Source organism: Odontomachus brunneus, unplaced genomic scaffold (genome assembly GCF_010583005.1).
Source record: "Odontomachus brunneus isolate Ranch 3 - 2012 unplaced genomic scaffold, Obru_v1 Obru_scaffold_188, whole genome shotgun sequence".
Classification (NCBI taxonomy): Eukaryota; Metazoa; Arthropoda; class Insecta; order Hymenoptera; family Formicidae; genus Odontomachus; species Odontomachus brunneus.
In genome coordinates this window covers 334734-360932 of record NW_022639638.1, presented here as the reverse complement: position 1 = coordinate 360932, position 26199 = coordinate 334734, and the positions used below count along the sequence as shown (strand labels likewise).

Genomic DNA, 26199 nt, shown 5'->3' with positions numbered 1-26199 from the left:
GAGAGAGAGAGAGAGAGAGAGAGAGAGAGAGAGAGAGAGAGAGTACTTGAGTGACGTTTCCGAACGCAGTCCTACACCTATTATAGATCGAGACTTATACAAAACCAATTTATTGGTCACATATTGGCTTGGTTTACATCGTACACTTTATACGCGTACTAAATAGTAATTTTCTATTAGATAATCTTAATATCGACGATATATATAAACAATGATATGTTAAACTGGTATAATACTTATCAACAAAATATATTGATTGATTGAATGCGTCGCCATTGATATGCATTATTGATATTAAGATTATCTAATAGAAAGTTACTATTTAGTACGCGTATCAAGTGCACGATGTAAACTAAGCCATTATCTAAAATATCTTGCAAGATAATCTTAATATCGATGATATATATTGGGAGTACAAATTAGTTCGGTCCGTTTTTTTGTGGTCAAAAATGCATTTATTTAAGAACAAAATGAATGAACAGATTAATCAAAGTATTGTCCATCGCTGGCTACTACTTTCTCCCACCTCTCAGGCAATTTTCGAATTCCATCTCGAAAGAATGTCTCGTCTTTTGAAGCGATCCAAATTAGGAACCAATTTTCGATTTCTGCGAAAGAAGTGAACCGGTGACCTGCCAAATCGTGTTGCATCCGTCGGAACAACCAGTAATCAGAAGGAGCAATGTCCGGCGAATACGGCGGGTACGGTAAAATATCCCACTTGAGCGTTTCCAAATAATTTTTTACGACTTTTGCGACATGAGGCCGAGCGTTATCATGCAGAAGAATAACTTTGTCATGTTTTTGCTCGTATTCCCGTTTTTCTCGTAATGCATGACTCAAACAAATCAATTGTAGCCTATACCGATGGCCCGTAATGGAATCGCCAGGTTGTAGCAGCTCATAGTATACAACACCCTTTTGGTCCCACCAGATACACAGCATGACCTTCGAACCATGAATATTCGGCTTTGGTGTTGAGGTCGATGGCAACGACTGACCGGGCATAGCGTATTTTTTCTTCTTGGGGTTATCGTAGAATATCCATTTCTCATCCCCAGTCACAATCCGATGTAAAAAACCCTTTCTTTGTTGCCTTTGAATCAGCTGCTCGCAAGTGAAAAATCGCCTTTCAATGTCTCTCAGTTTCAGTTCATAAGGCACCCAATTGCCTTACTTGTGAATCATTCCCATGGATTTCAATCGTACGGAAACTGCTTGTTGCGTAACTCCCAATAATTCTGCAAGGTTCTCTTGCGTTTGACTCAGATCTTCATCGAGTAATGCCTCCAATTCTTTGTCTTCGAATTTTTTTGGCTGTCCAGAGCGAGGCTTGTCTTCAACGCTGAAATCACCATTCTTGAAACGTCGAAACCATTCCCTACATGATTTATCAGTTGGAGCATTGTCACCATAAACTTCTACAAGCATTCGATGCGCTTCAGCTGCACTTTTCTTCCAATTAAAGCAGAAAACTAAAACCTCCCGCAAATGCTGCTTAGTTAACACAAAATTTGACATATTCAACACAGTAAAAAATAGGGGTTTTGTATGAAACTCAAAGCGATATAAACTGAATATTATTGACAGATGTCTAAGCTCTCTGAAACCACCGAAATCAGCTGTCACTATGAAACATTCTGCAACGTCCGGATCTATTTTAGAACATTAATAATATATTATTATAGACCGGGAGACCGACTTGTCTGATTTCAGACATCACTAGACATTTTATCCCTATGTTACTAGATATAAGTATATATATATTCGCGAGCGTTAAAACATTATAATTAAAATGCCGAATGCTGCGTGCTGCTGGAGAGTCTTGAAATCGATGGATCGACCTAAAGAAACCGTTATCGCTCAGTGCGATAAGCTAACATAAACAGGAGCATGAAAGCCGAATCCCAAACACCACTCAGGACACCGACGCGGTGACATCATGCAAAGGAATGAATCTCTTCCCTCGCCATAACTCCATGGACCAATCGGAGAACGACTCTCAACGACAAAGCGACATATAAAAATGCGCGCATTTGTAGAGAAGGTAATTATTCTCTTCTCATAATTAGCTTCTCTGGTAGCTTTCGTGTACCTATTCAGAATATTATAATTAGTCGTAAAATCCGACTGTGTTGCAATTACTTTTGCCTACCCTTCCTATTTCAAACATTGCGAAATCAAAATTCTGAATCGCGGGCCGCATCAACCCGCGTAGTGTCGGAACATCCGAGGCCGAGCCAGGAGAACAAGCACCGCTGATTTTTCGCCAGATTCATCAGTCGTTTCGCCAGACTCCGGAGACCCAGGATAAACTCGGTGAAAAGCAGAGTGACCCAAAAGCGGAGTCATTACTCTGTTGACCGTCCACGTAAGTCACTGATTTCACTACTTTCAAATTTCCCTATATAGTTATCTATCGTGGACGTAACAATTCATAACAGCCAGAGTCATCTTTTGAAAACGGACCGAACTAATTTGTACTCCCAATATAAACAACGATATATTGAGCTGATATAATACTCATCAAGAAAATGTATTGTATTGATTGGGAAGCGTCCCGATTGACCACAGTACCATTGGACACAACCAACCAATGAAAAAAATTATCTAGTGAATTACTAGGTCGAACCAATCATTACAATCTGTGTCCAATCGTATCGTGATCAATCGGATCCCACTCTATTGATTGAATGCGTCGCCGTTGATATGCATTGGCTTGGTTTACATCGTGCACTTGATACGTGTACTAAATAGTAACTTTCTATTAGATAATCTTAATATCGACAATGCGCATCAACGGCGACGCATTCAATCAACACAATACGTTTTCTTGATGAGTATTATATCAGTTTAATATATCGTTGTTTATATATATCGTCGATATTAAGATTATCTAATAGAAAGTTACTATTTAGTATGTGTATCAAGTGCACGATGTAAACCAGGCCAATATGCAACTAATAAACTGGTTTTATGTAACAGTATAAATAACTGAAAAGCACTCTGTTGTTACAACTGACATGAATCTCATTTTTTATTCGATATCGTTCGTTTCTAATTAAAAAGAACAAATTTATAAGACGATACTTCAGATCGTGACGTATCTGCGGAAAAGGTTAGGAATCGGCGCAAACCGTAATGGCCGTTTAGAACACGTCAGGTGACGTGTCGCGTGTCTTTCTGCTTTACGAGATCGTACTTGAAGAAATATGATTGCGTTCAAACGCGACAAGAAAGAGGAGGAAGATGGTAACTATTAATTGATATTGTTATCATTCTTCGCGTAAGTGTCGACTGAGCGCGCGCAATTAGGAGTCGCACGTAGATCATAGGCTAATTTGACAGCTGATGTAAGCAATGCGAAATTATGAAAGATGAGAAGATCATAGAAATTTTTCTCAGAAAAACACACGCTTTTACGTGATAATAGTATTTGTTGCACGATACACAATTTTATAGTCACACCGAAAATGCGTCAAATATTAACGCGTGCCTCTTTCGCCCGACCAGGCGGCGGGAATCCCTTCCAAAACCTCGAGAAGACGACGGTTCTGCAAGAAGCGCGCACCTTCAACAATACACCTGTGAATCCCCGAAAATGCGCGCATATCCTCACCAAAATCTTGTACTTGCTCAATCAAGGTGAACAGCTGGGCACAACAGAAGCCACAGAGGCCTTCTTCGCTATGACCAAATTGTTTCAGTCACGCGACGTTATTCTGAGACGACTGGTTTACTTAGGCATCAAGGAGCTAAGTTCTCTGGCAGAAGATGTGATTATAGTCACTTCCAGCCTCACCAAGGATATGACAGGAAAGGAGGATCTATATCGAGCTGCAGCCATCAGAGCGCTTTGTACCATTACTGATGGCAGCATGCTAGCAGCTATTGAACGATACATGAAGCAGGCTATTGTCGACCGTTCTCCAGCAGTGTCCAGTGCTGCGTTGGTCTCTTCTCTGCATCTGACCAGTGTGTCTGGTGATGTCGCGAGGAGGTGGGCCAATGAGGCTCAAGAGGCATTGAATTCCAACAACGTGATGGTCCAGTATCATGCATTGGGTGTGCTGTATCAGGCGCGAAAGGCGGACAAGCACGCGGTAATCAAGCTGGTGGCCAAGCTCATGAAGACAAGTCCAAAGAGTCCCTACGCAGCCTGCATGCTGATCCGAATGGCGTATAAACTGTTGGACGAGGTGGACGAAGGAGAAGAACTGATAGGATTCATTGAGTCGTGTTTGAGACACAAGTCCGAGATGGTGGTCTACGAGGCGGCTCACGCTCTGGTCAATCTCGGACGTAGCGGCGCTCGAGAGATCGGGCCCGCGATCAGCGTGCTGCAACTGTTCTGCGGCTCGCCGAAGCCAGCTCTTCGATTCGCCGCGGTCAGAACTCTGAACAAGGTTGCGATGTCGCACCCAGCGGCGGTTACAGCCTGCAATCTGGATCTGGAGAACTTGATTACGGACTCGAACAGATCGATCGCCACTTTAGCTATCACTACTCTTCTGAAGACCGGAGCAGAGAGCTCAGTAGACCGACTGATGAAGCAGATCGCTACCTTTGTATCTGAGATCTCGGATGAATTCAAAGTCGTGGTTGTACAAGCCATCAGGTAAATCTTTTGCTTTGCAGGTTGTATGGTAAATTCCACTTTTCTCATCATCTATTTGATAACTTTTATTTTTGTTCTTAAACTTATCCTTTTTTGTCAACTGTGCGATAACTTTTCTTCACCAACTATATGATAATTTATCTCTTTCATAAATTATACAATAACTTTTATTTATTGTCTACAAGATACATGGTAATTTTGAGATATAATTCATCACTTTTTTGAAACTTTATTTTCAGGGCCTTGTGTCAAAAATTCCCGCGCAAGCATTCTGTACTGATGAACTTCCTTTCCGCTATGCTGAGGGACGAAGGTGGCCTAGAGTATAAAGCAGCGATCGCCGACACCATCATCGCCGTGATGGAGGGAAACGCAGAGGCGAAGGAAGCAGGTCTCGCTCATCTCTGCGAGTTTATCGAGGACTGCGAACACATCTCCCTGGCAGTTCGTATTTTGCACTTGCTCGGTCAAGAGGGCCCAACATCGAAACATCCATCGAGATACATTCGCTTCATTTACAACCGCGTGATTCTTGAGAGCGCCAGCGTGCGCGCCGCAGCCGTCACCGCTTTGGCGCGTTTCGCCGCCGCTTGCCCACTCTTGCTGCCGAACGTGTTGGTGTTGCTGTCGCGTTGTCAACTGGACTCTGACGACGAGGTTCGCGATCGCGCGGCTTACTACTGCACGATTTTGCAGCAAAAAAGCGATCCGACCATGTTACCTCTGGTGCAACCACCCTCGTTGTCCGTGCCATCTTTAGAAAGAGCCTTGCGAAATTACATGCAGACAACTATGGAAGAATCGTTCGACATTTCCCAGGTATTATTTTTCTCCAAGATCAGTCATAAAGAAAAGGAAGGAATTAATCATTTGAGTTCTGTATTTTATATTTTGTATTACGTTATTATCTTTTTCAGATACCACCAGCTCAGACGATAGAGGAGCCAGCTCAGGTGGAAATACACACCACTATTAAGCAGCCTCGTTTGACCAGAGAAGAGAATTTCATGGAAAAACTGTCGCAGATTCCGCAACTAGCCGCGATCATCGGTGATTCGTCATTACTGAAATCCTCGCCGACGTTTGAACTAACCGAATCCGAGACGGAATATAACGTTAAATGTATTAAGCATACATTCCCCGAGTATCTTATTTTGCAGTTCGACTGCGTGAATACTCTGTCTGATCAGCTTCTTGAAGATGTGGTGGTAGCCGTTGAACCAGCCGAAGGGTGAGCGCACCTAACAGTCGTTCATATGTTATTCGACACATTTGTTTTGTAGCATATGTTGGAACGAATTTTTTATATATAGGTACTCGGTCATATGCGTGGTGTCGTGTCCACGATTACCTTATAACGAACTAGACACCACGTACACGGTATTGAAGTATCCGGAAGATGTTCACGCGAGTGTCGCCACTATTCCTACAACTCTCAGATTCATAGCAAGAGATTGCGATCCAACAACGGGGATACCAGACGCAGATCAAGGATACCACGATGAATATATGGTAAAAAATTAGTCTTTAGTATCGTAATGAAATAGGATTTTGTTAATACTCAGCGTAAGAAGCGCCTTCTATAATTTGTAAAATTGCAAATTTCCAGGGTTGGATAAGTTAACTTTTTTTTTAACCAAGTTAAAGTTAATGGTTTTGAAAATTTAACTTAGTTGAGATAAAGTTAACCTATAATGAAATTAATTGAATTAAAAGTTAATTTAATAAAAAAAAGTAATTAAAAAGTTAAAAGTTAAATTTGTTTCATTTCATGACTTCAGTTTTACAAATAACGGAAAAAACAAATATACACCTTATTTTATTTACAGATATTTATTAAATTTAAGTAATAAAATTTTTTCGAAATTTTTATTGGACATTTTATCGGACCTCGAAGATTGTCGAAAATGAGCCCTCTTGCACTGAACAGCCTTTCGACGCCTCGCGACACTTTTATGGCATGGTTAACTTCAAGATAATTGATTAAAAGTTAATAATTAGTTACCGATAAAATAGTTAATAGTTACCGATAAAATGTAATTAAATTAAGTTAAAAGTTAAGAGTGTAAAAATGTAACTAAGTTAAGTTAAAGCTATTTAATTTTTTAACTTTTTAACTTTTAACTAGTTACTATCCAACCTTGCAAATTTCTAAATCGAAGAGATTTTATGCCCGTATTCATAATCAGGTCTTATATTTAAGGCCTTCTTAAGTTCATCTTTAGATGCTCTGTAGCCAATAAATGATCCGTAGAGCATCTGAAGATAAACTTAAGGAGGCCTTAAATATAAGGCCTGACTATGAATACGGGCATTAGTTTTAGAATTTAGTAAGACATCTTAAAATGATTACTTATATATGTTAACTATATCTTTTAGTTGGAAGATTTAGAAGTAACTCTAGCTGACCAAGTACGTGGCGTTAATAACAGAGGTTTCGATTTTAATACCGCTTGGGACACGTTCACCGCGAAGGGATTCGCCAAATTAGAAGAGACGTTCGTCCTGGGAGCTTCAGTGACTTCTTTGGAAGGAGCGATACAAAGTCTTACGGGATTTTTGGGATTGGAAGCCGTGGAACGCAGTAATAAAGTACAAAGTGGCTCGACCGCGCACAATCTGCTCCTGAGCGGTGTCTTCCGAGGAGGAAAGGAAATATTGGCACGTGCACGACTGGCGCTGAGCGGAACGCAAGTTACAATGCAACTGTCCGTTCTCTGTCAAGATTCAGATGTTGCCGATTTGATAGTTTCGTCTGTGGGATAAATCGCAGTAGAATTATTTTCATATTATAAAAACATCTTTAGAATATACATTCATCTCTCTGTAAAATAATCTTTATAATATAAGATAATTATTACATGAAAATAGTCCAGGAATATTATTATATTATTTTGTTTTTCTACAATTAATATATGATGTGATTTCTCTTTAAAGCAGATGACTATTCAACAATCTCTTGTCATATGAAACGATATTTACGATTGCGGACGAAATAGAGTAATAATCTATCAAGTTTAATATATAATTTTATTCTTTCATAATTTGAGTAATTTTTAGGAAATTTTTTTCCGGTAGACTTCAAATGGGAAACACTCGTAAAATGGGAAAGGAATATATCGACAATAATGATATACCAAAATTTTTTTACACATACATATATAGATATCTATATATTTCTTTTCACATAAATTTATTCGTGCATTGAGAATTATAAAAGTGTTAAATAGTGTATAAATATATTATTATCAGATATTTACAGAATATTGATGCACGATGCGACTGTGTTGCGCCGTACTATCATTGTCATCTGATTATTTACAACCCTGTGTAATAGTTCGATTATAAAAGAATAATTTCACACTATACGCAAAAATTCATTAAGCATATAGATATTTTTCTCTCAGTTGTTTGTTAAACATTATGCCAAACTGAATAACATTGTGTAGAAAATCACCCAAATAGTAGGTCATTTCTTAGTTGCACGACGATCACAACAGGTAGTAAATGCTTATAAAAATCTAGCACTACCGTTACATCAGTTCTTTGTACGTTTCACACAATCAATCAGTTTCATATTTGATCTGCTGCCTCATTGGCTGTTAATACTTATAAATCCTGCTATCCCGTTCGAACAGTTAACTAATGTTCATTTTTAAAACGTAATAATCTCATAGGTAAAAGCAACGCTATATTATTTTGTGACCTTTCTATTTGTAGTCATTTATACGATATAAAGACATATTTGACTAAAACTATGTTAAAACGTGTACACTTGTTTGTGAAATTATTTTAACACATTTTTTTCTCGATGCAATTTGGAACACAGCCGATAATCCAATGAGAGAACTTGTTTTTCATTAATTTCTAATATCCCACATAGTCAAACCTGTGCGAGCAGATTTTACGTAGATCTATTAGCAGTGTCTATGATAGAAAGGCAACAAATTGCACATAGTATCTCTATGTTTATCAGACTCTGACGGCAGATTGGAGATAGATTGCTCGCAGAGTCTATTGACAGACTCTAATGGCAGCAGGATCTGCGCGCATTTTGTCGCCAATCTGCCGTCAGAGCCTGTCAGCAGACTCTGTCCACAATCTAACAGCAGATGTCTATGGATCTGTCGACAGATTCTTTTTGAATCTGTCACCGATCTGACATCAGTCTGCTCACAGATTGTTTACTAGGAAGTTCTTTTATTGAACCGTCAACTGCATTTCAAAAGCGCATCGAAAATAAAAGCAGTATTGTGAAATAAGTGCACATATCCGTTTGAATTCAAACTTACTAAGTGTACATAAAAAGCGAACGGAACGGCAGGATCAAAGTTATATAATTATTCCACTTTAAATGTATTGCATAAGTTAAATAAATTCAATTGGACTAGTTATTTGCGCGATTGACATTGTTATAAAAGTTAAAATAATAGCTGCCTACGAAGTAAGACTGCTGCAAGCTATTTATCATTCTCTAAAATATTATGCATAGATGCTAGGCGTTATTAATATACATTCGTAATTTCCTTTCGTCAGCAGAAGTAGAATTTTATAAAATACCTCTGCTGATTTCTCCGTTTGGATCGTATCCAGACGTCTAGTCAATATTAACATATTGACCTGTGACTGTAGCGGTCTGATGGTATCTTCTTCTCCCCGAGAAATCCTCGTTTTCCTCGTTCAATTGAGCAGAACACGTCTCAACGCCCGGATATACCGGTGTCACGACGATCTGTTCGTAATCGTAAACCTTCCTCCTAAAAACAAACAGAAAGTCACAGTTTTGCATAATAATTATAGTAATAATTTCTATCTTTCAAGACTGTATCGAGTTTAGCCCAAAAAGAATTGTGTAATACGTGACAGTGAAGTTTACCCCATAAGACGAAGTAATGCAGTCCGAAGCCACTTGAAGAACTGAAATTCTGCCGATACTCCTGGCTTAACAGCGGGATTGGCGTGACCCACATAACTCCAGACAATAAATACAACGACGATATTGGCGATAGCGTATCCCCAGTGCACGAGAAACATTATAATCAGTTTTACGAGGCACTAGAATAAGAATATAAATGTAGATATAATCTAAATGCGAACACGAATCGCTTTAAAATGATCTTATTATTTTTCAGTGTGTTTCAAAATAATGAAATGCTACAATGCTTTTTCCCAGTGTGCGAAAACACTTACACCTAGTAACGAAAACCATCTATTGCACAAAGGGCTGTACCAGTTTCCCAATTTATTGTGTATATGAACTTTTCGTTCCGCACTCGCAACGCTGGCGTTGTCATCAATACTTGGCGATGAATCGACAATCACATTATTATCAGAAACACTGTTGTTCCTCTGCAAATAAGAATCGCGTGTTAATTATTCTCGCGCATCCTTTAGAATTGTATAAAAAGATGTATTTCATGTGTATATCTCTTACCGTGAGGTTCTTGTGCCTTATTCTCTCTGGAAACAAGCTATCCAAATCGTTGTCCGTATCAGTGATAGAATTGTCCCTACTAGCAGAACCATAATTGCGGTCGAATGTTGGCGACTGAGTGCGAAATCTTTGCTCGCGCGTATGACGGATATCGAATGTTTGCGCGAGGGCAAAGTATGCGTAGTCCAAGCATGCGTACGTCAGTAGAAAAGGCATCGTCACAATCGGCGCGAGAGTATTAATTTGTCCAGTAATGATGAAAGTCAACGTTACCACAGCAACGACTAGCATAGCATATATAGGTACTTTATTTGGTCCTCTCTGGAAGCAGAACACAATTTATCTTTGTTATTACTGCAAATCAGTCGAATTTCACGTATTAACATAGTCGTAAGGTTTAGAACAGTTTATCTTAGAATAATCCAAGCTGAGAATAGACAACAGAACATGAAGAGAAGAGAATAATCACCCCTCTTTGTAGGCAACTCATTCCCGGTATAACATTTTGGCTGGCGATGGACTGAAGAACGCGGGGTGTGCCATACATAGCACCCAAACAGCTGCTGAATGACGATACGTAGAGACCAGCCAATAGCAACACCGATATTGCTGACACTGTCGATGCTATCATAAAATTTGTGAGCAGAGCGCTTCTGACACAAGTAGCCGCCAAAGTAAGCGAAAAGCACAGATACAAAAATGTTCTGCAAAAAATAATTGTGATCCAAAACAGTTTTTCCAAAAATTTATATCACTGTTAAGTTTTTCTTACCCGGTTCCTAACGCTGCTAAAGTACCGTTGGGAATATCGCTGGATGGATGTTTCAAATCTCCACTCATGTTGATTCCAGCTAAAACACCAGTGACTGTCGGAAAGAATACACCGAAAACGGTGAACCAGCTGTATCCATCTTGATAATCCATGAAAGTGTTGTTCTTTAGGTTTCCTGATAACCATCCTTCAAAACCAGCATCTGCAATACAAATAATGTCATAACTTTATTAACTTTTATTATTAGTATTATATATTATATAGTAGTATTTAGCATTTTTTATTAGTATTATAATTTTTGTTGCATATAATGTACAAGAATTATATAAATATTTTATAGTTTTTCCTCACTTTTCCTATTTTTCATATCACATTTATGATTCTCTCAATGAGCTTATAACTCACCAATATTGGTATGAGTGAAACTTCCAACAAAGAAATCGACTCCAGCGAGAAGTAGGAGCAAAAGGAGAATAAACTGTAATTTTATAACCCATTTAACACCAGCCACGTTAATTACAGACAATAATATAACTGCTGCACAGGCAAAACCACGTTGAGCCCAAGTAGATTCCAAACCTACAAGACCAGCCATTGATTCTCCAAAACCTAAAACGTTTAGAGCACAACCCACGGCCTGAAATAAAATCCATAAACAAATTCTTTGAATGCTGAAAAACCAATAGAATATGTTTATTTGCTTATACCTGTCCAAAGCAATAAAGCAAACCGATAGAGCCACCAAATCTGGAACCCAATACATGTGATAGTAGGAAGTAAACTCCACCACTTTCAACTCTACATCTCTCACATATTCCTACAGCTGACAATACTGTCACTAATGCGATACACACTAAAATCAATACATGTGATTTTATTATTATATATAACACAATATAATAAAAGTAATTAGTTTTAATTATAATTCTAACATTAATTATAATAATTGACTTTTATTTGACTTTACACAACAATATTACCTGTACACAAAATTATTAATACAGCATTTAAAACACCTGCTTGGCCAACTATCCAGCCAGACCTTAAAAATACAATTACTCCAAATATATTGATAAGACAGGACGTAAAAACTCCATCCCAGGTACCAAATAGTACAGGTTGGGAAATAAAAAAGTTTGATTTCCACCAAGGATCCGAACTCTGAGAAAAATAGAAAAATAGCTGTGACACAAAAAATATGTAGAATTATATATTGCTTTATAACTTACATATTCTTGTGCAAACAATTCATTTGCACCAGCTTGATACATTTCAGGACCGAGTGCATTATAGCCTTCATTGTCTTTTCTGGTATTTCTTTGTGCCTCTGGGTCACGCAAACCGTATCTAGACCAATCGACATCTCTGTGCACCCGGACATCACCGTTTGGAAGTCTAGTCTCTTCATTTGATCCCATGTCTATCTGTATCTAATACTCTACAAACAAAATTAGTTGCTTTTCATTGATATCAGTTTCACTCACGTACGAATTATTATCGAAACTCTTTTACATACGTAATGCACGGCATACCTGTGTGAGTGACGCGATAAATCTTGTATTTTTACATAGTTCTCAATTTGTAGCTTTGTTCTGACACTTTCACTCCGCGGTGACGGTGCACATAGGTTAGAATAAGAAATATACGATACAACAAAAGAATTTGGACATTGCACAAGTACTCGGAAGATTTTTACACGCTTTAATAGCTTTTTCTTATATCAGGATGATGTATCTGCATTTTTATGTGAAGATATCAACCACTGATGACGTATGATAACACACTTGAAGCCGCCATTTTGATTTTTCTACGCTAATTTGCGGTTTAGATTATTCGACTTGTAAACGTTTATCTAGTCAGTAACAAGATCTGTAGACGTTATTATCGGCATTATCGATACTTTGATATTAGGATTTCCGTAACTATGACCTCGAGATTAAATAGTTAAATAAAAGTAAATCTCAAATTTCCTCATACACAGACCCAATACTTTTTTTCTTTTTTTTCCTTGGAAGAAAAATTTTCTCGAAAACATTTCCACATTAAAATATATATATTTATTGATATATATCAGTGAGATTATAAACAAATTATATTCACAAAAACATATTAATCTAGAAACACATTTATTCATCGCATTTGTTTTTGAATTGTGTTGCGGTACAAAATTTAAAATCATCTCGTAACTTATAAGATCGGCGTTGATACAAGAAATGATATTTGCACTCGCACTTGAAAAATTTCACTATTCTTGCGATCGCACAGTCATTCTCACCATTCGCACAACATAAAGTGCATCATGTACCAGTTTTATGGACGAGTCTTAAGATAATATAATATAATTTGAAATGTATAAGGCTCTTAGATGTACAATTAGAAGGTAAAAGTGAGTCAGTGAAAGCTTAAAACAGTGCAGTATAAAAAACGCTACAGTTTATAAAATTATAATTTTTATATATTATAGTGTCCTTCATACTGCCGTTGCAGTTACCGCAAATATATTAGTTTTAGACTTCTACTGATTCATTTTTCCAATAATATATCGCGAATCTACCTCACAAAGTTACAATTTCTAATTTATGTACAGCGCCTATTTAAGCTCCTCGCCTCCATTTCTCCCCATTGCTAAACTTGGTCATCTCACGACCACTGACACCGCAAGTGCCAATTCCTACACGGCCGTTCACGTTTTCCGGTGTCGCAAAAATGCTCTTCTTGATAACACCTTTCTTTGAAGACTGTAAGAAATAATTATTCAATTATAAGGATGAAGTTTCAAACATATTAGTGATATAACTTATTTTTTTGTACATACCTTATTGGTAAACGCTAACCATTTATTTTTCTCTAACTCACGTTCTTCCTCCAGCTCTTTGAATCGCTGTAGTTTCCTCTGCTTTTTTTTCTTAAGATATTCTCTTTGTTTGTTAGGATCTGAGCCTGCAACTGCAGCTGCTTGCATTTTTCTGTAAAAGGACAATTGTAAAAACAACTTATATCTCTAAAATGACATATTGTAATAAATATCTTAATAATATTACTGTAATTTAAATGAAAAATAGGAAGAGAGTGAGGAGAAAGAATTAAAGATAAAAAGATAAAATATTAAAATTAATATTTTATACCAAACCAATGGTAGGATATTGTAGTCAATTCAGAAGAGAAGCAAGAAGAAAACTAAATAATTAAGTTCTATCTTATTGTTTTTACATTTCTCATAAAGATATAGATAAAAACATGGGAATTAATTCTTATAAAAACTGCATCTATATATGTAATATATTCATATAGATAACTTACTTTGACTTTTGGTCCGCCCAGTCTGATGCTGGCCTCTTTGCAACAGACTTTAGTTGACTTAGCATAGTAACATCTGTATTCTTATATTCATTGAATGTTACATTTACAACTCCATCTTCACTTATTGCATCTATGGTTGCTTCATAATATCTGTAAAGTGAATAGCTTAAAACGCTAATGTACAAAATATTTTTCTAGAAGGTTATTAGGTATCTTAAAAAATTATATTTTCAGTACATTGACTTTTTAAATATAAGTTTAAATATAAATAAACTGATTAATTTATCTTTAATCTCAGTCTTCTCAGTAACTCTAGCATTCAACATTAGATTTTTAGCAGTTTATATTTAAAACTGTAATTTTTTTTTAATGAAGTTTTGTTGTAAATGTCAATTGAGAAATACTCACTTGCCATCCTCACTCCAAGGTGCCATACACTGATCACCAACTTTCCACTTATTGGCCAGAACTGCAAGCAAAATAGGATCTTTAGCATCCATGCCATTGGCTTGTCTTTTTTCCTGCTGTTGTGACTTAATTAAATCATGTGTCAGCTCTATTACTTCTTCCAGGTCAATTTTCAGCTTAATCAATTCCTCGTTATTTGGATCTGTCGTGAGAGCTGCTTCCACCTGAAATATCAATAAATGTGAGCAATGACATTTCGCAAGAATATAAACAAGTGAGATTATCGTATCTGATTAGTCGCTACGAAGCTGGAGGTTAGTAAAAATAGTAAAAGAACAGTTACCTGCTGTAGCTGTAACTTGTAATTCTGTAAGTCGTCCATAATGCCACGATTCGATTCAAAGAGAATGATTTAAAGTCACAGAACGATTCGTTTGCTTTCTCTTGTTTTTCTGTCTCTCAAATACTACTAAAAGTATCCTCCCGTAATATACCAAACGAGTACAGAGGTGAGTAAATATGGACGATCTCTCTCTCTCTCTCAAGAAGTAAATATAGACGATGACAACCAATGAATCTCTCTCTTAATCTATGGCTTTAAAGGTCCAATGAGACTTCTGCCCCACGCGTCAAGATACAATTAATGAATCGATGTTTGATTTCTCTTTTTTTTAAATAATCGATTGCTTTTTCGATATTCTAAAATTCGACTAAAGGCCAAATCACACTAGCGATTGACGATAGATGATTGACGATTGAAGATTGGAACTTGACCAATTGGAACAAAGCAAGCCAAGACTGAAGCTTGTTGATTCGTTAAAATCTAATCTTTAATTGTCAATCGTCAATCATCAATCGCTAGTGTGATTTGGCCTTAAAGCCTATTCTATATTGCTTGAACGCGGTTGTAAGTGATTACGACAACCAATCAGAGTAAAGCAATCAGTGAATAAAACATTCGGATTGGTTGACTCTTACGTTCACGACTACGCTTACGCAATTGTAGAATGGGCTTAAGGGTCTTTGCACGTAGAAAAATTTTAACCGTAAATTTTTAACCGTAACGTAAGACGTAAGAAAACTGACCAATCACAGTCGATTATTCCTCGAACGCAAGGAGAATAATCAACTCTGGGCCGGTATTCATAGTCCAATCTTATATTTAAGATCATCTTAAGTACTGTCTTAAGATGTTATGAACCAATCATAGAGCCGTATTCGCATCTTAAGACATTACTTAAGACAGTCTTGAAATAAGATTCGACTATGAATACCGCCTTGAGGTGCGATTACATGAGCGTACGGAAACACGGAAATGCGTAAATGCGGAAAAGTAACTAGTAACTAAATGGGATCAGTGCGGTTTCGTTCTGCTTTTCGCGGATTTTATGCAGAAATACGGAACACGGAACTATCTATCTGTATCGCACTACACACACATAATGTCGAGTTCTGTAAATATTTTTACTATTTAATTATTGAAAGTAGTAATAGTAGCCGACTCAGCCCCTCACTGTGATTGGTCCATTGTGAGTCGGCAGTCGTAGTCGGCAGTCGGGTCGGCCTGTGCAGTCGGTAGTCTGATACGGGCTTAAGGTGCCAATACATGGGAGCGTTCCAGCGTCGAGCGTTAAAGCGTTAGCCAATCAACGTATCAGGTCCCAGAAGTATATTTGTAGTTCTTGCGGAAAGTGGCACGTTGATTGACTACCGCTTTAATGATCAACTCTCGATGCTCCCATGTAAGGGTGCGTTCAGATTCCTCATCCGGGTGCACTCTATTATTAGAAACACTATAATATATGTGACATATACTATAGCACTTCTAGTAATAGAATACACCCGGGTGGGGAATCTGAACGCAGCCTAAAGGTACCTATACGGAAAAACAAGATATTGATTGGCTGTCCCGCAGACTTCCGTCGCGCGGCAAGCATTACCGCGTCTTGTGTGCAGGAGCCATAAAAATGGGCCAATTACAATCGAGTATTCACAAAAATGGCGACCTTACGGTTCGACGATACTCAAAATGATTGGTCAATTCTTACAGTACGCTTACGTTTTATGTCAATTCGTTGTCCACAACTTTGCTTTAATTCTTAAGCGTAAGAAATTGACCAATCACAGTTGATTATTTTTAAAATAATCGACTGTGGTTGGTCAATTTGTTACGCTTAAAGATTAAAGTAAGGTTGTGGACAAGGTGTATGAAGTGTAGGAGTAAGAAATACAAATTATTTTTCGTTTACGCCTATATCCCAGCTTCTTTACGCTGAAAGTTTTTCTGTCAAATAAATATTTTCGACGTAAGGAAGCTAGAGTTTAAATGTATATATAGATGAAATAAATTAATTTTATTTCTTACTGTTATTTTTCTTAGGCTAAGTTTACTCCACGTACTGTAGACGAAACTTCAAGCTTAGGGCTTAAAAGATTTATTGTAAAATGGGATTAATGCAATTGTCGTTTCATGGCGATATTTATCAACATTCTTCTTATCTGTTTAATAATGTTTCGACAATTTGAACATTGGAAGTTTACACACTGTCAAGTTCGTGGCTTTCGTGGACAACAATCTAACCTAACCCTAATCTTAAGTTTCAAACTGAGAATTGCAGCCCTTTAAATAACGGACATTATTGTGCAAGTGCTGCGTTTTCAGCAATTATTTAATAGTGAAAGATCATCAACAACAATCAGAAAACTGTTGTGAGTAGTAGTTATATAGAAGCTATAGGTTCCATGGCATTTCCACTAAATGATCAGGTCTACACGAAGTCCTTTACTCCCAGGGAGTATCAGGTAAGTTATTTTTATCTAATCAAATGTTTTAAAGATAAGGAAAGTATAAATATAAAATAAGAGAAATTACATAGAAACTATTAGAGTAATTATGTCATGAATTATTTGTTTTTAAATTGTTAATAATTGTTTATAGGTAGAACTCCTTTATGCGGCCAAAGAAAGGAATTTAATTGTTTGTTTGGGAAAGAATTCTGAGCAAACTTTTATTGTTATAAAATTGATTCAAGAGTTTGCTACTAATAATAGAAGGTAACAGTAATAAAAATAGCATTTTTAATTAGTTCTCAATAGATTGAAATAGTTATTCTTAAAAAGTATATATGTATTAACATATTAATTTACTTATAATTTATTTTTACATATATATATATAGATTAGTAAGTGATGGTGGAAAACGGGCAATATATATATTAAACAATGAAGAAAAATGTGTAACAAAAGCAACTTATATAAAGCAATTAACAGATCTGAAAGTATTAACATGTGATTCTATATCTAACGAATTTGCTGAAAGTCTTGAAAGTTCTCATGTAAGAGATTATTATCTATTAATTACTTTATTGATTTAAATTGCTTGTAAAAATATCCCTTCTTGAGTTGTACATTTTATTTTATATATAGGTATTGGTTGGAACTCCAAAAGTCTACACACAGTTAATATCAGAAGAGAAACTTTCACCATGTCATATAAATCTAGTCATAGTAGACGAGTGCCATAAGTCTAATGAAGACAGCGATTTAAAGTTTATTCTTAAAACTTTTTTATCAGTCAATAATGTTCCTAGAATTATTGGGTTGGCGGTACCTTTATTTAATTTGACGGAGGAACCTGGAAGATTGGGCCTAGAAATAGAGAAAGTAGAGGCTACATTTAAATGTGGTGTGGAAACCACAAATGATATTCTTTCAATAATACGGTAAGTATTTTTATTAATTCAGTAACTGTTTTGAACTAATAGCATTGGAAATTTCCTGCAGTTATAGTCCAAAACCGAGAGAATATGTGGTTGAATATGCTAGAGGAGAGAAGGGAGATTTATATCATATGCTGGAGAGTTTGGTGCTACACGCCACTGAATTTTTACATGATCATCGCTATGATCCTACTGAGATTTATAATGAGGAATTTTTTGAAGATATTCAGAAAATTCCTGATCCAAGAGAAAAGCCTTTGGAGCTGATGCAGGACTTTTTGCACATATTGGAGACTCTTGGCCCATGGTGTGCAGATCGTGCTGCCTTGGCGTTGTTAATTTTAACAGAAAAATTGAAAATCAAAACTCCTTATGAAAGGCATTATCTTCTATTAAATATGGTAGCATCTGTTTTCATAAAAATTCGGTAAGAATTGTAGTAATAATGATAATATTGATATCTACATTTGCTGCATTTCTCATGTTTTAAAACATTAAATGAATGTTATAAAAATATATTTCAGTGCTATTTGTGATAATATATTTCAACATTTATCTGAAAAAGAAAGGATATATCAGTACAGTACTCCAAAAGTTCATCGATTGTTACAAATCTTAAAAACTTATACTCCTTTTTATACTAAAGAAAACAATACTCCTGAGAAGAAAATGGATACTGGTAAAAGTTGTTTTGTTTGTTTTAATGTACAACTAATATATCTTAAGTGTAATTCGAAATGTATCGTATTTTTCAGATATTAATTCAAAGAATTGTTTTGCAAAAAACGACAAGGACGTTACTATTTCGAAAACTCAGGACAAATCGGTGCAGCCAAGAAAGTTTTGGGGTAATTGGAAAACAAATGATGATAATTATAAAAAGACATCCAAGTCACGTTATCTGTGCGGCAGTACGGATCCTGATTTACTTTGCGGAGTAATTTTCGTGGATAAAGGGTTCACAGCTAAAGTTTTATTTTATTTATTAAATGTACGTTCGCATCTTGTTATAACAATTAAATTTATTATATATATGATAACTAACTTTAATACTAATTATTTACAGGAAATATATAAGCACGATGAAGATTTGCAATTTTTATCACCTCTTTATACAATCGAAAAGACTACTGACGACGTTGGCTATTCAAGAGATTTAGAAATGGAACATAGGAAGCAGGAAGAAGTTTTAAAGCGATTCAGGATTCACGAATGTAATTTATTGATCGCAACTTCAATCTTGGAGGAAGGTTTGTAAAAATATATTTTTATATCATGTCACTTATACTGAGTGTTTCTTAAAAAGTGGGACTTGCTTCAGAAATATATTCAAGATCTTCAAACAAATAACATAGTTTACAAATTTGTATTTGAACACATAGTCGTTTAGTATTTTTTGTAAAGAAATTTTTCTTAATGGTAAGCATGAGATTGCTAAAACAGTTCAGTGATTAACTTGAGAATTCTATGAAATCAGCTATATACATTACAGAAATTTTTCTGCTTGTTTTTATTTTTTGAATTTATCTTTAAAATTGGTCCTATTTGTTTAAGAGATATATGTATCATAACTTTTTGCTGAGATTAGCAATGATGTATTTACATTATATTTTCTTCAGGCATTGACATTCCAAAATGTAATTTTGTAATGAGATACGACTTCCCTAAGAATTATCAGTCGTACGTACAATGCAAGAGCAGGGCAAGGGCTATAGATGCCTTGCACGTATTATTAGTACCTCAAGAAATATCTAAAGAACTGATATGGCAATTAGCACAATATCAATATATAGAAAAGGTACAATTTTGTAGAATTCAGTCTTACAATTCGTCTCGCAAAGTTTCAGTCGTTATATCGTATAAATTTAATTACTATTTTTAATTCGAGTTTATCTTTCTATGTGTCATAGTATTTTACAAATTTTATTTAATTCATCCATGAACACTTCAGTGCATACTGTGGTTTTTAATATCGATTTTTAACATGGTTTCACATTCACGCTAACTTTAGTCGAGAAATTATAATGGAAGAGCATCTCAATCTGTTTTGTAGACTTTATTATTAAAGTGTTCTAATAAAGAACTAACCGAGGAAGAAGAGAGTGAGGCGGATATGTATGCCGCGATGATACCGCATTATAAACCGCTCGATGGCGATGATGCTCCCAAAGTCACTTTTAATTCCGCTATTTCGTTGGTGAATAGGTAACGTAATTTTTTCTTTTTATAATTTTAACAATTAAATGTGTTTCAATATGTACTATTTAATAACTATTATAAGACAGTTATATAAAATAAGCATGTATACATATACATTATAAATTTTACAGATATTGTGCAAAGCTACCTAGCGACACATTCACGAGATTAACACCAGAATGGTTGATTGAAACAGTTAATATCAACGATACAACGATGTATACTTGTTCTTTGCGACTTCCCATAAATTCACCAGTGAAATATGTAGTTTCGGTAAGCGACTGTATATATTGTAGGATGTAAACCAAACTGAGGTAACATGCGGCATCTTGACAATAACATCAATAAGAAGACGAGAGAGAGAGTGTGTTGAAGCGGGAGCTTGAGTAGTTCAGTGGTTTAGAGCAGTCGCCCGGCAAGCGAAAGATCCGGGTTTCGAGTCCCGGCCCAGCAAACTCCGGCTTCCGATATACTTTTCTCTCCGACTCTTACAGTATATAGGAGTCTAAAATGTGTTTTTCATCATATAACTTCACAGCTGTAGTTTTTTTTATCAATTTAACGGAGAAAAAATATTTAGTGGACACAACTCTGTAACCATTTATATATTTTGTAGTATTATGGTGTATTTTTTCGATCGCGTTCTAGTCATATCCAATGCCAAACAGAGCGATGGCCAGACGTATGGCTGCCTTGCAATTGTGCATCGACCTACATCGAGAAAATGAGATAGATGATAATTTGTTACCTATCGGGAAAGAGAACTTCAAAGCGAAGCCTGAAGATGCTGAAGTGCCTGCTTTACCGGACGAAAGCAGGGCTGATTTTTCAGAAGCTAGACCTGGCACAACAAAACGAAGACAATATTATTATAAAAAGGTAATCACTATTTCTCTGTAATACAAATAAAAGAATATTGTTTATTCTTTCTTGTTATTATGTTGTAAATGATTACTTGCAATGTGTTCTATTCTAGACAGCTGAAGCATTGACAGATTGTAGGCCAATAGTTGGAGTGCCGTCTTATTTGTATCATATTAATATGGTATTAAGTTGTCCTCTACCAGAGGAACAAAATACACGTGGTAGACGTATTTATCCTCCCGAAGAATCAGCCATTGGATTTGGCATACTCACATTGAAGGAGATACCAAAGGTAATAACTTATTAGATTTATCATTGCTTTTCATTTACATCGCATTACAGCTTTAAGAAGCTCATGATTTTCCTGAAATATGTTAATGCAAATTATATTTTCTTTTTACAGTTGTGTCCGTTTCCTATTTACACTAGATCGGGCGAGGTTCACGTGCAATTGAAACTTAGTAAACAGACTGTAATTTTAGACGAGGTTCAGATAGAAAGAGTCACCACTTTCCTCAATTATACTTTCACAAACGTCTTGAGATTGCAGAAATATTTAATGCTCTTTGATCCGAATGCTTCGGAAAACTCTTATATAATTGTACCAGTTAAAATTGGTATGTATATCTGCTTCTATTAAGTAAATTTGTACTTAATGATTTTTCTTTGATATAGAATTTTTTAAATATTTTCTTAAAATATAACACGCTACTTGATTTTAGTTGCAATAGACGAAGGATCAGACATTAGAGTAGATTGGGATTTTTTAGAATGCATTTACCAGAATCGAAACGCGGTGCCAACCAAGGTACCAGAAGAAGTTAGACAAAAATTTAAGTTCGATCCATCGAAATATTACGATGCTGTGATCATGCCGTGGTACAGAAGTCAAGACCAACCACAGGTACATAGATCTAAATGTATTAAATCCTGTAACGTGAATCTCTTAAATATTTTTTTATCATCTTTACAAGTACTTTTCTTTTTTTACAGTATTTTTATGTAGCAGAAATATGCACAAATTTAACTCCGAAATCTTCTTTCCCTGGAGATGATTATAGTACTTTCGAAGAATACTATTTGAAAAAATACGATATACAAATACAAAATCTCGAGCAATCGTTATTAGACGTGGATCATACCTCGGCTAGGTTAAACTTTTTAACTCCTAGGTAAGATTTATAAAACAACTAATCATGAAGGTATTAATTAATATTCTTTTAGACTCTTATTGATAAATTATTGATTTCAGATATGTTAATCGTAAAGGTGTCGCGTTGCCTACGAGTAGTGAAGAGACAAAACGCGCGAAAAGAGAAAATTTAGAGCAGAAGCAGATTCTTGTTGCTGAATTATGTGCCATTCATCCTTTTCCAGCTTCCTTGTGGAGGCAAGCAGTTTGCTTACCTTGCATATTGTATAGAATTAATGCTTTGTTGTTAGCCAATCAGATACGATGTCAAGTCGCACAAATGATAAATTTAGGGCAACAGAATCTAAACTCAGGTACATGCACGTATAATCATAAGATATTTTAATAGTAATGAGATTGGAAAGCAAAATTATAATGATCTTCATGAATATGATTTACATTTATAACTGAAGGAAACAATAATAATAACATATAATAATATATAATAATATGCGATAATAATAATATATAATAATATATATTTTTTAGATTTCGAGTGGTCAGCGTTAGATTTTGGATGGAGTTTAGCAGAAGTGTTAAAAAAGTCTAAGGAAACGGAGAAAGCAAAACAGATGAAAAATGAAAATGCACTAAACAATTGCAATGTGATCTCCGATAAGTGCCAAAGCTTATGCTATCAAGATTATACATCCTGCAGTGAAATCGAGAAAATATCGGAATTGGAGTCGTCCGACAATACGAAAACTGATGAAGCGGAGGAGGAGAGTGCCGACGAGAAGAATGACGAATTGGAAATCGGCACATGGTCAAACGACATGGCAATGAACTCTATGGATTTCGATACGGACAATCTGAAGCCGTTTCCCTTGAGCTTGACGGTCTTGCCGCAGAATTTCAGTTGGAACGACGTTCGATATGGCTCACCAGCGTGCGAATCTGATTTTGATGGATATGAGTCGGACGATACGTATAGTGACGGCTTTGCGGACATGTCTGACGAGAGCGAGGACGAAAGTAGAGGTCTAAAAATCTCTTACATGGGTGAGAATATCGCCGAAGCTGTGGAGGATGAGAAAGAGATATGCAAGCAAGAGATCAATAAGAAAATTTTGGATCTCTTAGAGACCGAGAAGAATTCTGACAATAATCTCTGGGTATATGCAGAAAAGGAAGATGAGTTATTGCTGAAAAAGCACAAGCAAGCGCATTTTGAGTTCGCCAAGCAGAAGGAGCACGATATAATGTATGATGGTACATTTATATCTTATGATTCTGAAATTGTGATCAAGAGAAAGAATTCGCTAAGTTACTCGACCGTTGAAGAACGATCAGATTATAAGCATAAGGATTATATTGAGACCGTTGTAGAGAAATTTATCGACGAAGTATTAAACAAAAGTCCCACTAAGTCTATTGAAACAGTGAAGAAAGAAACTCATAAGCTAGAGAAAACGAATTACTTAGATAGCGATCTTTTTAGTTTTGATTACCAACCAGAATTAAAGGGTCACCCAGGACCGAGTCCTAGTTTAATTTTACAAGCTTTAACAATGTCCAACGCGAACGACGGCATTAATTTAGAACGTCTGGAGACGATCGGTGATTCATTCCTCAAATACGCTATAACCACGTACTTGTATTGCACGTATGACAATATTCACGAAGGAAAGCTTAGTCATTTAAGATCAAAGCAGGTATGTCGATAGATTTTTTCTCGAGATCGAAGACTATTTTTACATGTACACGACGATCTTTAAGACGAAAATTTTTATGTGTTTCAGGTTAGCAATTTAAATCTGTACAGACTCGGGAGGCAGAAGATGCTTGGCGAGAGTATGATAGCGACTAAATTTGAGCCACATGACAATTGGCTGCCTCCTTGTTATTACGTTCCCAAAGAACTTGAGCAAGCGCTCATCGAGTCGGGCGTTCCGTTCGCCCTGTGGAATCAAGCCGACATTCCTACTTTGCAAGCTGTGAATCCCACCGAGATCAATCAACTCGTTAAAGAGACTGAAGAGAAACTTGTGATCATGAAAAGTGAATTAGATAAGAACGAGAGTAGACTGTCGACCAATTTAGACAATATGCGGTGCTTCATACCGTACAATCTGATCACGCAGCATAGTATCCCGGATAAGAGTATCGCGGACTGCGTGGAAGCTTTAATAGGAGCGTATTTAATTGCATGCGGACCACGTGGAGCGCTTCTCTTTATGGCCTGGTTAGGGATTCACGTTCTGCCTACTGAGGAGGTTCACATAGCGAACGAAGGCGAGCCAGAGAGGATATGTGGTAGTACGCCGTACATAAAGGGAACCAACGAAGGCGGAGAAACCACGTGGACGCAAGTGAGTGGCTATTAATGTATGTTATCATGATTTTATGTCATGATAACATATGATTTTGTATTATAATTTTTGTAAAAAACATTTTTCTCCAGATTTGTTATGGCAAGTTGGAGGAGCCGCAAAATCCGTTGCTTCGATACATTCCTGATCCAGAAGGCGAGTTGCATATGATGCTCGATGGGTACGAAGAATTAGAAAAAAGTATAGGATACAAATTTCGCGATAGTAGTTATCTTTTGCAGGCATTTACGCATGCCTCTTATCAGCCGAATAGATTGACGGATTGTTATCAGCGTTTGGAATTTCTCGGCGATGCCGTGCTAGGTGAGCGCTTCTCGTTTGAATACAAATCGCTAAATTATTATATAATCTGTCAAAATTTTATATATATATATATATATATATATATATATATATATATATATATATATATACACTTTGTATTTCAGATTATTTGATAACCAGACACTTGTACGAGGATTCTCGACAACATTCGCCAGGTGCATTAACAGATTTAAGATCTGCTTTAGTTAATAACACAATATTCGCTTCTCTGGCCGTGAGGTGCGGCTTTCATAAGTATTTCCGCCATCTTTCTCCAGGGTTAAGCGTGGTGATAAATCGCTTCGTCAGAATACAAGAGGAAAACGGACATTCCATCAGTGAGGAAGTATGTTATGAAGAATAATTACTACAAATACGATATGGTGTAATATGTTAATAACGAGTGTATTATGTTCTTTAGTATTATCTGATCGGCAAAGAAGAATGTGAGGAAGCCGAGGACGTGGAAGTACCGAAGGCTTTGGGTGATGTTTTTGAATCGTTAGCCGGTGCCATCTATTTAGATAGCGGAATGTCTCTCGATGCGGTGTGGAGCGTTTATTATACGATAATGAAATCTGAAATCGGTAATATATATGAAATTAAGAAAATATATAACTATATAAAATATAAAATTATGTGTAGAAGAAAATTTAAAAAATACGTAGAACGAATTTATTAGAACGATATAATATATGATTGCAGAACAATTTAGCACAAATGTTCCCAAGTCACCAATCCGCGAATTATTGGAACTGGAACCTGAAACAGCGAAGTTCGGCAAGCCTGAGAAGCTAGCTGATGGTCGTAGAGTCAGAGTGATTGTAGATGTATTCGGTAAAGGCTCGTTCAAAGGAATCGGGCGGAATTACAGGATCGCGAAGTGTACAGCAGCTAAGTGCGCTTTGAAGCATCTGAAAAGGATACAGAGCTATCCGAGAGAGAAACTGTGACAATGTTTAACGAAAGCTTTAACGAAGTGAAAAAACGGGATAATGCAACTAATCTTTTATTGTCAAAAAAATTGTTGGCGTATATATATATATATGTATGTATA

The 26199-nt window shown here is 36.3% G+C and overlaps 4 protein-coding genes across 5 annotated transcripts in view; 2 read left to right on the top strand and 2 right to left on the bottom strand.

Annotated features, from left to right (window-relative positions):
• The first annotated feature begins 2991 nt into the window (after window positions 1–2991).
• Window positions 2992–7873, top strand: LOC116851711 (coatomer subunit gamma). Its single transcript, XM_032831403.1, has 6 exons — window positions 2992–3252; window positions 3514–4618; window positions 4858–5437; window positions 5536–5849; window positions 5932–6130; window positions 6998–7873. The coding sequence occupies exons 1-6, from the start codon at window positions 3213–3215 to the stop codon at window positions 7382–7384; spliced, it is 2625 nt and encodes an 874-aa protein (XP_032687294.1). The 5' UTR covers window positions 2992–3212; the 3' UTR covers window positions 7385–7873.
• A 1288-nt stretch (window positions 7874–9161) lies between these two features.
• LOC116851712 (solute carrier family 12 member 8) lies at window positions 9162–12647 on the bottom strand. Its single transcript, XM_032831405.1, is given in 11 exon segments — window positions 9162–9375; window positions 9495–9673; window positions 9809–9979; window positions 9981–10373; window positions 10522–10756; window positions 10825–11026; window positions 11230–11461; window positions 11532–11677; window positions 11805–11985; window positions 12054–12262; window positions 12357–12647. Coding segments are annotated over 10 exon segments (2088 nt in total). The 5' UTR covers window positions 12243–12262; window positions 12357–12647; the 3' UTR covers window positions 9162–9215.
• A 286-nt stretch (window positions 12648–12933) lies between these two features.
• Window positions 12934–15177, bottom strand: LOC116851713 (survival of motor neuron-related-splicing factor 30). Of its 2 annotated transcripts, none has more exons than XM_032831406.1 (5): window positions 14876–15177; window positions 14533–14756; window positions 14125–14289; window positions 13640–13790; window positions 12934–13562 (listed from the first exon to the last, which is right to left on the bottom strand). In XM_032831406.1, the coding sequence occupies exons 1-5, from the start codon at window positions 14912–14914 to the stop codon at window positions 13419–13421; spliced, it is 723 nt and encodes a 240-aa protein (XP_032687297.1). In that variant the 5' UTR covers window positions 14915–15177; the 3' UTR covers window positions 12934–13418. The 2 variants fall into 2 exon arrangements, with proteins under 2 accessions (XP_032687297.1, XP_032687298.1); XM_032831407.1 differs by having other exon boundaries at window positions 14125–14274; window positions 14876–15169.
• A 1554-nt stretch (window positions 15178–16731) lies between these two features.
• The window catches only part of LOC116851720 (endoribonuclease Dcr-1), a 10533-nt gene continuing 1065 nt past the window's right edge, over window positions 16732–26199 (top strand). The window contains exons 1-23 of the mRNA XM_032831429.1: window positions 16732–17334; window positions 17471–17586; window positions 17711–17867; window positions 17959–18254; window positions 18316–18678; window positions 18776–18930; window positions 19007–19242; window positions 19318–19501; window positions 19871–20049; window positions 20305–20456; window positions 20582–20723; window positions 21099–21329; window positions 21427–21606; window positions 21718–21931; window positions 22037–22218; window positions 22308–22486; window positions 22567–22820; window positions 22996–24161; window positions 24249–24818; window positions 24911–25142; window positions 25268–25488; window positions 25564–25729; window positions 25848–26199. Coding sequence (XP_032687320.1) covers window positions 17275–17334; window positions 17471–17586; window positions 17711–17867; window positions 17959–18254; window positions 18316–18678; window positions 18776–18930; window positions 19007–19242; window positions 19318–19501; window positions 19871–20049; window positions 20305–20456; window positions 20582–20723; window positions 21099–21329; window positions 21427–21606; window positions 21718–21931; window positions 22037–22218; window positions 22308–22486; window positions 22567–22820; window positions 22996–24161; window positions 24249–24818; window positions 24911–25142; window positions 25268–25488; window positions 25564–25729; window positions 25848–26095 — 5883 coding nt within the window. The 5' untranslated portion in view covers window positions 16732–17274 and the 3' untranslated portion in view covers window positions 26096–26199. The remainder of the gene's footprint in view (window positions 17335–17470; window positions 17587–17710; window positions 17868–17958; window positions 18255–18315; window positions 18679–18775; window positions 18931–19006; window positions 19243–19317; window positions 19502–19870; window positions 20050–20304; window positions 20457–20581; window positions 20724–21098; window positions 21330–21426; window positions 21607–21717; window positions 21932–22036; window positions 22219–22307; window positions 22487–22566; window positions 22821–22995; window positions 24162–24248; window positions 24819–24910; window positions 25143–25267; window positions 25489–25563; window positions 25730–25847) is intronic.

Bases quoted from the DNA above. Each gene is read 5' to 3' on its own strand.
- LOC116851713 (XM_032831406.1), bottom strand. From the start codon at position 14,914: ATGGACGACTTACAGAATTACAAGTTACAGCTACAGCAG. The intron at 14,290-14,532 runs GTGAGTATTTCT...TAGCGTTTTAAG, and splicing joins CCTTGGAGTGAGGATGGCAA to CTATTCACTTTACAGATATT. The intron at 13,563-13,639 runs GTATGTACAAAA...TATTTCTTACAG, and splicing joins GGTTAGCGTTTACCAATAAG to TCTTCAAAGAAAGGTGTTAT.
- LOC116851711 (XM_032831403.1), top strand. From the start codon at position 3,213: ATGATTGCGTTCAAACGCGACAAGAAAGAGGAGGAAGATG. The intron at 3,253-3,513 runs GTAACTATTAAT...TCGCCCGACCAG, and splicing joins CAAGAAAGAGGAGGAAGATG to GCGGCGGGAATCCCTTCCAA. The intron at 6,131-6,997 runs GTAAAAAATTAG...TATATCTTTTAG, and splicing joins GATACCACGATGAATATATG to TTGGAAGATTTAGAAGTAAC.